Genomic DNA, 11,512 nt, shown 5'->3' with positions numbered 1-11,512 from the left:
CGCACCAATGTTGTTTGTTAAGAAGAAATATGGGACATTCAGGATGTGTAACGATTACAGGGAGTTGAACAAGCTGACTATCAAGAAGAAGTACCCGCTGCCAAGGATTGGTGACTTGTTTGACCAGTTGCAGGGTAAGACAATATTCACAAAGATTGATCTTTGATCTAGTTATCACCAACTGAGGATCAAAGATGAGGATATTCTGAAGAAGACCATTCACACGAGATATAGAAATTAGGCATTTTTGTTCATGTTGTTTGGACCGACCAAGGCCCAAACAACATTTATGGATTTGATGAACATGGTGTTCAAAGACTACTCAGACAGGTTTGTGATTTTCTTCATCGATGATATTCTGGTTTACTCTCAGACAGAGGTAGAACACGAGCAACTTCTCATGTTTGTACTTTAAAGGTTGAGGGAGCACAAGTTGTATGACAAGTTCAAGAAGTGTGAGTTCTGGTTACCTTAGGTGCACATTGTTAGCAATGATGGGATTAAGGTTGATCCAGACAAGATTAAGGAAGCGAGAGATTAGCCAAGGCCCAAGAGTGCCCCAGAGATTAGGAGGATTTTGGGGTTGGCGGGGTGCTATCGGCGTTTCGTTGAAGGGTTCTCTAGGACTGCTACACCAATGACAGAGTTGACACACAAGAATCTAAAGTTTGTATGGTCAGACAGATGTGAGAACAAATTCTAGGAGTTGAAGCGATGACTGATCACTGCTCTGAGTTTGAGTTTTCCATTGGATCAAGGCAAGTTTGTGGTCTATTGCAATGCATTGAGACAAGGGTTGGGTTATGTTCTTATCCATGCTAGGAAGGTGATTGCCTATATCACGACAATTAAAAGAGTACGAATAGTGACTCCCTACCCATGAGTTGGATTTGGCAGGAGTGATGTTTGCACTGAAGGTGTGGCGACACTATTTATATGGAATGATGTGCGAGATATACATTGACCACAAGAGCTTAAAGTATTTCCTTACCCAGAATGATCTGAACATGAGACAGAGGCGTTGGTTAGAGTTGGTGAAAGATTATGACTGTGAGATTCTTTACCACCAAGGTAAAGCCAACTTGGTGGCCGATGCCTTGAGTCGGAGTTCTGGAACAATTATTCAATTTGAAGCAGATATCGAAGGAGTTTGCAGAGGATGTGACTAGAGGAGGGATAGAGTTGGTGGTGGGACAGTTAGCCAACATAACCTTACAATCTACTATGTTGGAGAGGATAAATGAGGGACAGTTGAATAATCCTTAGATGATGAGGCATAGAGGGTAGGTGCTAGTTGGGGTGGCTAAGGGCTATATTGTTTTGGAGAAGGGTTTACTTAGGTATAAAGAGCGGATTTGTGTTCCGATGGACTTTTTTATCAAACAGGATGTAGAGTCCAAGAACTTTACTTAGCTAGTTAGATAGTAGTATAATAGTAATAGTAGTATTATTGTTATGACTGTAGATTTATTGGTTTAGACCGGGATTTATTTAGACACTCATAGTAACACTTGTAGATTTTTTAAGTTTAACCTATAGTCTAGGAATATTAATTTTAACCTAAGGTTTGATTAATATGACTGATATTGAGGGTAATATTTATTATATTATAAGGTTTAGATAAGACCCAATAAGATAATAGCACATGTCATGCGTATGTTTAATAATGATTAAGTATTTTGAGGATTAAATTTATTAAGGTTAAAATTTGAATATCCTAGGGTCAGTCAGCAACTTTGAAAACATTAGAGGGCTTAGTCAAGGCTGTTTACTCAATTCAAATTAAGCTAAAAATGTTTAATTTTGTGTTTAAATATTCAGCGTATGCCGATATATCGCAGCTATAGGGGGCGATATATCGCAGCACCGAAAAAAAAAAACGTCGCATGATTGCCTTGGGTATACTGGCCCAGGCGATATATCGCCTACAAGGGGCGATATATGGCCTCCTTCAGGGAATTTTGAAACTTTTTGAAAATGTTCTCCATTCAAATCTTCAACCTCTGCTGAACGATAATTCAAATATTTTTCACTTAATAAGCCATTATTTTTATTAAAGTTAAATGAAGATATTTTCATTCCTAAACTCTATAAATAGGACCTAGTACCCAGCCATTTATTCATCTATTAAGCTAAGTTCAGAGGCTGCAAGTTGTTAGGTTAGTGTGAGAGTGTAAACACTTGGGTTGGGAATTATAAGCTTGATCATTATAAGCTTACCAAACACTTGGGAAGTAAGGTTTTATAGCATTTCGGTTCAAGGTTTAGATTAGCTATAGAAGCATTCAAGGTATTCCACACTCTAGTTCATTTGGTATTATTTTCTTTATGTTCTTGTAGTCTTCTACTCAGTATTCTAACCTTATTCCTTATTCTTGGTTAGGAAATCTAAGAACTTGCACATAAGTTTTTGGTAAGTATATTCTTAATGGTATAAGTTCTTCCATTCTTTTCATCTCATTCTCTTTAGTGTACTCACTCTCCCATTTATGGTTTTTAGGAGTGTTCCAAAGTCCCAAAATCTGTTCTCATATCCCGGTAATTTGGTAAGGAAAATAGGATAGGATTTATGTGTTATATGATTTTATATGTTATCTTATGATTTTATGTTATGTAATATGCTATGCTTAGTATGTTTGTAGACTTGGGCATATGACCTATACAACTAACAAGCCCCAAATAGATTATGGGCATATGACTTGCTTAGCTAGCAAGCCCCACTAATCTAATGGGCATATGACTTGTTTAGTTTATGGGACCCCAAGTAATAATGGCCATTATAGTATGTATGTGACATAAGTGCTATGATATGTTTTATGTTTCTTTATGAAATTTATGTATATGGTTTATGTGTTAGATTTTCCTTGCTGGGCATTAGGCTCACTTTTTTTTGTCTATATGTGCAGGAAAATAGCTTTAGTGGCGGGAAAGGTTCTTGGTAGTTTTGGGCATGTGTATTGAGGCGGAATGGATTCAAAGAGCCGAGAGTTTTGATTCGAGGATGAAGTCTTTACTTATGTTTTTATGTGTATTTTTCCGCACTTATTTATGTAATCTCTTTTAATTACAATTATGTTATGTTTTGATTTTAAAACAATGGGATCCCATATCCTAACTTAAATTTTATGTAAGTTTAACCTTTATTTTTACAAGTTTTTAATAAAGTTATGATCTTTTCACTTGTAAGTTCTATTAAGGATTAGGGTTTATGTGTAGTTTTCATTAATGGTCCAAAGTTTAGAGTAGTTGGGTCATTACACAGGAGATTTTAGATGATTCTCATACTACACTTTACTCGCTGCACCCGGGCACCATGAAGATGTATCAAGATTTGAAATCGCTATATTGGTGACCTGGGATGAAGAAGGATGTGATTGAATATGTCGCTAAGTACCTAACGTGTCAGCAGGTGAAAGTTGAGCACCTAAGACTAGCAGCGCTATTACAGCTCTTGGGTATTCCTAAGTGGAAGTGGGAGGAAATTACTATAGACTTCGTAGTTGGGTTACCAAGGACAGTGGGTTATTATGGACAGATACACTATGTCAGCTCACTTTCTACCAGTGAGGACAAACTTTACAATGGATTAGTACGCTGATCTCTATGTAATATAGATAATTCACCTTCATGGGGCTCCTAAATCTATTGTGTCATATCGGGACCCCATCTTTACTTCCATGTTTTGAGGAAGCCTTCAAAAGGCAATGAGTACACAGTTGAAGTTCAGTACAACTTATCATCCTTAGACGGATGAACAGTCTGAGATGACGATTCAGATATTCAAAGACATGTTGCGAGCATGCACTTTGGACTTTGAAGGATCCTAGAGTAAGTATTTGCCTTTGATTGAGTTTTCCTACAAGAACAGCTACAAGTCGACCATTGGGGTGGCTCCATATGAGATGTTGTATGGTAGGAAATGTAGATCACCCATCCATTGGGATGAAATGGGTGAGAGGAAATATCAGTGTCCTGAAGTAGTTCAGAGGACTAATGAGACTATTGAGAAGATTAGAGATCGGATGCTCGCTTATCAGAGTAGACAGAAGAGCTACGCTAATCCTAAGCGTAGAGACATAGAGTTCCAGATTGGGGACTATGTCTTCCTCCGTGTTTCGCCTTTGAGAGGAGTGAAGTGGTTTGGGAATAAGGCCAAGTTGAAACCTATGTTTGTGGGAGCTTTTGAGATCCTGGAGAGGATTGGACAAGTTGCCTACAGGTTGGATTTACCTTCGGCATTGTCAGGATTTCATAATGTATTCCATATTTTGATGCTTCAGAAATATATATCAGATGTAACTCATGTTTTGAGTAATGATGATCTGGAGCTACATATAGGTTTGTCATATGAGGAGCGACAAGTTCAAATCTTGGATAGAAAGAACAAGGTCTTGAGGAACAAAACTATACCTTTGGCTAAGGTATTATGGAGGAAAACCAAGGTCGAGGAAGAAACCTGGGAATTAGAATCAGACGTGCGGGCTCAGTATTCCGAGTTGTTCAGGTAAATTTTGAGGGTGAAATTTCTATAAGGAGGGAATAGTTGTAACGTCCCAAATTTGCTAATAAGGCTTCGTGCCTTGATTAGTGTGCCAAGAGAGCATAAGTGGATAATGCATGTTAAGTGCATTAAATGTGCTTATAGGCCCCGTTTATGTTAAAATGGGCATTTTTCATAATTTTGACCCGCTGAGGGTATATATGTAATTATTTATGCTTTATGAGTGGGACACATTATTATGTGGATATATTTGAGATATTTGACATGAGGCTATCCTTTTGAGCCAAGTAGAAGAAAATTCACAACGGGGGATTAATGCCCATCTTAAAGTGAGATTGGGGGTATTATGGTAATTTGGTAAACTACCAGGGTTTATTGGGTAATGGGAATTTATTTGGTGAGTATTGGGGTTGAATAAATTTAATTAATAATTGATGGTGAAATTTGAGGGGTGTCGTGGGAAATGGGTGTCATATGTCATTTTTTCCCTATTTGCTTTGTTAAGAGAAATAGGAGGTATGAGGTATTGTGATCTTTTGCCCTTGTGCAGGTAAGACTCAATTGAGTCTCAAGTTTCCACACAATTCACGTTCTCAACTCTCTCTCTCTCTCTCTCTCTATCTCTATCTCTCTCTCTTTCTTGTGGTTACTTTCTTAGAAGGGTTTGGCAGCTGGGAACAAATTTTAGCCTTGCACTTGAGGATTAGAAGATTGGAAGAGGAATTATAGCACTGGGAAGTAAAGGGGTACAACTAGGATTTTGAATTCATTCAGTCGAGGTAAGGATTTTCCCCAAGTTATTTGTGCTCTTTTCTTCTTAGGTGTGTTCTTGTGCTTTGAAGCTCAAATGATGATTTTGAGTTCTTGGTTGTTATTAGGTTGTTTTAGGATTGTCTTTGAGGTATAGTATCTGTATAAATGGATGTTTTTGGGATTTTAACATGTTTGGATTTGTTATGATGAGATTTGGTTCAGAAAAAATGTAGGGAAAAACCCAGAAATTCTAGGTTAGCGGGGTCACATCGCTGCTCTGTTATTGGGGGTGTTGTGGCCCGCATGAACTCACTGAGGCTAGAGGTGCCTCAAATCAACTTATCATCATGGTGCGTGTGCAAGGATTTTGGGCATCGAGCTCTCTGCCTAGTTGAGCGCCACAACCTTTTTAGGGGCGAGTCGCGACTCAAATAGGCGAAAAGTGGGAAATTGTAGTTTGGGTTGCTGGTACCCAAACTTGAGGGCTTAGGAATGGTTCTACAACCCATTTTAGTAGTATTCAAAGTCCCAGAGGCTAGGACTTGGTCCAGAAGACTTTGTTTGTTCATTTCTTATAGTTATTCCTTGTTATGTTGTGACTAGGGGTACTGGAAGGCTCGGTTGGAAAGGATCGTGCTCGCAGTTGCTTTACTTTATCGCTCAGGACTTGAGGTAAGAAAACCAACACTTGCACTGAGTGTAGGGTATGCACCCCAATTATAAGGCACAGGGATGACCATGTCATGAATCTGTTTAAAGTTAAATATTTGCTTTGTATAAAGCCTATGTTGTTATAACTGTTTGTACTGATTGATTATGATCATGATCGCTTGGTCGTGAGGTCATTATTTTCATTGCATACATAATGTAGGTCGTACTGGTGGGGCCATTACACGGGTGCGATATCCGCCGTAGTGGTAGGGCCATTGTGGGGGTGCGATATCCATCTACTTGGCATGAGTCGTATATTGGATGCAAAATCAATGGGTCATTGTGGGGGTGCGATATCCATCTATGCGATTATAAATTATGCAGTACATGTTAATGTCTATCTAGAAATCTGTTTTCTTTACTTGGTTTTCTTGTTGTTCCTTGGCTCTCAGGTGCTTCGTGGTGCAGGTAAGGACAAAGGAAAGTTTGACAAGCCATGAGTTGGAGAGCTTCAGGGGCGACAGGTACATATGCAGCCTACTCGTCCTCCACGGTCGAGACTTCTTTAGGGGATCTAGAGTTTTGGTTGATTTTTCTACCTAAGTCAGCCATTTTGTACCTTTTTTACGGTTGTAACTACTTCTAAACTCTTTTCTAGTATCCCTTGTGTATACTAAAACTTTTTAATGAATAGTATTACTCTTTTGGGCAAAAAATTTAATACCTAATCGTTTAATTAACTTTAATTACACGTTTAAGTCCAAATTACTCGCTTAACCAATTAATTACTATTTTTAAACACACAATGTAACGGTCCTAGATTAGTAGGGCGTTACAATATTAAATCTAGCAAGTTTGAACATCTATCAACACTTGGAAAATGTTTCTTTACCAATTTAGATTCAACATATAATTCACATTTATCATGCTCATTCACATCTCAAATAATCAATCCACATTGAACAACTCTTTTAATTGTGCTATAACCTATATGAGCAAGTCTATTATGTCACAATGTAATAGAATTTGAATTTACCACATTGCAAGATTTAGATTCCATATCATTATTGTCACTATCAAGAGTACAAAGTTTGATCATTCCATCACATGTACAACCCTTTCCCACAAAAGTGTCCAATTTAGTCAAAGAGATTTTATCGAATTCAAACTACATTTTTATACCGGATTTACTCAATAGACATCCACTCATAATGTTTTAAGCCATATCAGGAACATATAAAACATTAGTTAGGGTCACTTTCTTTCCATTAGTGAAGAACACATCAATGCAATCCTTTCCAATTACCTTGGATCTTCTTTAATTGCCCATTTGGACTTCAACTCCCACATTTGCACTTTCAAAGATTTTGAAAATAGTTTTATCAAAGGTTGCATGAATGGTGGCACAAGTATCATACAACCATCCTTGCACCTTTCCTTGGGTTGCATTAACTTCACTCAAGGTTGCAATGATCTCAACACCAAGTGCATTGGCCTTGGTATCTTCACTTTCTTTTGCAATGATCTCATTATCAATTGCATTGACATGTTCACCTTCTCTTAAGGTTGTATTAGTCTCATCACTACATGCATGAAATATGTCAATTCTATTTAGGGTTATCATACATTCCTCATCGAATGCATTAAATTCAATTAAGGTTATAAAAATCTTATCATCAATTGTGTTAACCCCAATACAATTATGGTTAACTTTATAATTACCATATCTCACATGATGATCAATAACTTTACAAACAAAGCAAGTATAAAATGTAACGTCCTAGATTTACTATTAAGGCTAAGTGCCATGAATTATGGTGCCTAGAGGGCATAATTGGATTTATATGTGGAATCAATTGAATATATGTATGATTATGTGGTATATAAGATTTAAATGATAATATGAATATATATATGCATGTTTATGAGTATTAAATATGCATGTGGGCCCGTTCTTGTCAAGGCGGGCATGTTTGTAATTTGTGACCTGTTGAGTGTATATTTGAATTATGTATGTATTATGAGTGAGACCCCAGTGTTATGGGGATATATTTGAGATGTGTGGTCCAAGACGATCCTAGTGAGCGGATTAGCAAAATAGTCACAACGGGGACCAATATTTGGCTTTGGGCAGGCCTAGGGGTATTTTGGGGACTTAGTGCGTATTTAGGATTTATTGGTTAACGTGCAATTATTTGGTGATTAATTGGGCATGTTGGGATTAATTGGGAATCTGTAAGACGATTTGAGGATTAGTGGGAGTTGTGGCTAATGACCATTATGCCCTTGGGGCCATTAAGGAATAAGCTATGACTAAGGGGCATTATGGTCTTTTTATTAAGAAGATAGACTTACCTTAGGATAACTTAGGCACTAAAATCCTATAGCCAGAAGGAAAAACAAGACAAAACCTCTCCCTCTCTCTCCCTGGTCGGTTTGCTCCCTTCCCCCTTGGTGTGCATAGAAGGTAGTGGAGTTCTTGGAGGATTGATGCCAAAGGTTGAAGATTGGAAGCTTGGGGAGTGAGGAATCAAGCTAGGATAACTGGAGGATAAACTCAGGGTCATAATCTACAGTAGGGGTAAGCCAAATCCTCTATTTCTTTGAATTTTTAAGCTTGGTTTTGATTTTCTTAAGTTTTAAACTCAAGGTTGGATTTTAGGTTTTGGTAAGGTGTTAGCTTGATTTTGGAGGTTTATATGTGGCTTACAATGTTTGGAAATGTTTTGTGAGGTATAGTTTTGGTTCTGGTTTGAGATTGTGTTGGATTTTGGTGGGTTTAGCTCGGAGGAAATGCAGGGAAATGTTGGGAATTCTGGGATTTTTGGCTTGAGTTGCGACCCTGTTCTTCAGGCACTGCAACATGTGTGTGTGAGAAGGCTTGGGGGTCCATGATGTCGCCCAAGTGCTGCGACACAGGTAGGGGCACGTCGCGGACTGTGTCCCCCAAGAGAAAGAGCCTTAGCCTTTGACTTTATCGCGCTGCGACCATAGGGAGGTGGGCGGTGGCTCTAATTGAGGGAAATAGCTAAAACATACTTTTTAAGCTCGGGAACCCAAATTCAAAGGGTCAGGAAGGATCCTACTACCCGGTTTAGTATAATTCAAGGTCCTGGAGGCTAGTGTGTTATTTTGAAGTTTATAATTGATTTAGGTTTTAATGGTTATTTATTAATGCGTTGTGAATAGGTTATACCGCTAAGGGCTTAGGGATAGGAATCGTGCTTGAGGCTGCCATACGCTAGCTACTCGGGACTTGAGGTAAGAAAAGTACACCCAGGTTGGGAATGAGGCTTAAACCCTTATTAATGAATATGTTATGAATGTGAACATATCTGTATATGAGAATATCTGGATAGGCACGCTTGTATACGTTGCCATTGACTACTTGTGCATTTTGCATTTTGTGATTATATCTATTTACAGGGCGGCCTAAGGGTGCCGAGGGTCGATAGTGAGTGTGCAGAATGTAGCCCGGCCTAAGGGTGCCGCGGTCGGCTATAAGACCAGAGGACTCAGCCTAAGGTTGTCGGGCTTGGACATTATACAATAAACAGAAGTGCGGTTTGCACTTAATCATTTCTATTGATTGGTGAGTTTGGTTTATGCATTTGACTAAGCTGAATGAAACTGTTAAGTTGGTTGCTTATATTTTGTTATTGATTGAATCTAATGATTTATGTTTACTGTTTTTATACTGTTGCCTAGTTGTGCATGTTGATTTAAGTTTTCTTGCTGAGCCTTGGCTCACGGGTGCTACGTGGTGCAGGTAAGGGAAAGTTATAGTCAGACCAACCATGAGTTGGAGAGCTTTAGGGGTGTGTGTACATATGCAGCTACCTGATCACCATGGCTGGGATAGCCTGGAAGGAACAAGGGTTGAACATTGTTTTGCAGCATAGGATGGCTAAGTTGTATTCTAATTGTCTTTTACATGTCTGTAACTGATTTTGGGATCTCGTGTATAAACTTAATATTTTAATGAAAAATCATATTTTTGTTGACAAAACTTTTTAGTACCTAATCTTGACATAGTCTTTAATTACACATTTAAGTTCAAATGACTCGCTTAGCGAGTTAAGCACTATTTTAAACACACAGTGTAATGGTCTTGGTTAACCAGGGCGTTATAATTTGGTATTAGAGCAGTCTAGGTTCAAGGGTTCCTGAAGGCGGGCTGGGCATGTACTCTCACAGCTAAAGATAAGCTCGACTCACTGTTATGTATATAATGACATGATTTTGTGGTTAATTGTTTAAATTGAACCTATGTGTGTTATCTGCATGCTAGTATAGAGAGCATGATGTGTATGAATGTATTTGGTGGAAATAGGACTTGATAATTGATGCATGAACATTGTAGATTTTTGTTTTGATATGCATATTGTGTGTGTGTGTGTGTGTTATGATTGTTTGGCCCTGCCTGTGGCATAGTTCTTGATGTGAATATCTGGGCTAAGAGGCTAAGTCATTGACTACAGATAGATTATGAAATTATTTATCCAAGGCAGTCAACTGGACCTGGTATCGTTAGTATGGGGGTTGTGGATGATAGTCAGGGTTAGAACCCTCCATCTTCCTCTAGAATTTGCAGCAGATGATTGCTGTTATGCTAGCGAGACTGACAGATCAGGATGAGGATATTAGATGGTTGAGACAGCAGGTTTCGTCAAGGAACGTTGCTTCGTATATCTAGAAAATAATAGCACCAATGTTGGTTCAACTTGAGGGTGGAAACAGATGAGAATTACCGTATGAAAGACTCCAGAAGCATTATCCTCTAGTTTTCGACGGAGGTTTGGATCCGTTCAGAGTTGATCGGCTGATGGGCATGTTAGCTCCATCGTCAACTATATGGGAGTGGTTGTGCCACGCGTATGTGGCATGAGGATGCCCAGACGTGATGGGAAGTAGTAACCCAGACCCAAAATGTTGTCATGATGGGTTTTGAGGAATTCAGACAGTGGTTCGCCAAAAGAGACTACTATGACACAGACGGAACTACAAAGACCAATGAGTTTATGAACTTCGTTCAGGATGGTAAGACAGTGACAGAGTATGTCAATGAATTTGATGGGTTGGCCAAGTCCAGTTTTCATTTGGTACTAACGGATGTGGTCCAGAAGGAACGATTCATTTGAGGATTGAAATCTGGGATGGCCCAAAGTGTTAGGATCGCTCCAGTATATGAGACTTCTATCTATGCTCCGGCAGTTAGGAGGGCCTTGTTATAGAAGATGCAAGATTTGAGATATGGAGTGAGAATGCCGTAAGGCAGGAAGCTCAGGCAACGGTATCCCCATTTGCGGGATCAGGTAGGGGTAGATGCCCAGTAACTAGAAAAGAAAGACCACTGATAGTTTTGCTACTCCTGGTCCTGACGGGAGGGGTTATAGTTTACAGGATGGCTGCCAGCGCGGCAATGAGTCCTAGTGAATTTATCTAGTATGCACCAGGTGCAGGAGACGCCATCTGGGAGGATGCTGAGTGAAGGCATGTTTTCTATGTGGAATGATTGGGCATGGAAGGATTGCCCAGAATAGAAGTCGAAAGAACCAAGGAGTATAGATTACTCGACCACAGTTCGAGTGTCCGCCTTGATACAAT

The 11,512-nt window shown here is 39.0% G+C and overlaps 1 protein-coding gene across 1 annotated transcript; it reads left to right on the top strand.

Annotated features, from left to right (window-relative positions):
• Nucleotides 1–3,947: 3,947 nt before the first annotated feature.
• LOC133819249 (uncharacterized) lies at nucleotides 3,948–5,066 on the top strand. The gene is made up of 2 exons (XM_062252453.1): nucleotides 3,948–4,388; nucleotides 5,052–5,066. The coding sequence occupies exons 1-2, from the start codon at nucleotides 3,948–3,950 to the stop codon at nucleotides 5,064–5,066; spliced, it is 456 nt and encodes a 151-aa protein (XP_062108437.1).
• Nucleotides 5,067–11,512: the final 6,446 nt, after the last annotated feature.

The sequence above is a fragment of the Humulus lupulus genome, chromosome 1 (genome assembly GCF_963169125.1).
Source record: "Humulus lupulus chromosome 1, drHumLupu1.1, whole genome shotgun sequence".
Classification (NCBI taxonomy): Eukaryota; Viridiplantae; Streptophyta; class Magnoliopsida; order Rosales; family Cannabaceae; genus Humulus; species Humulus lupulus.
Note: the sequence above shows the minus strand (reverse complement) of the source record. Positions and strands in the feature narration are given on the sequence as shown.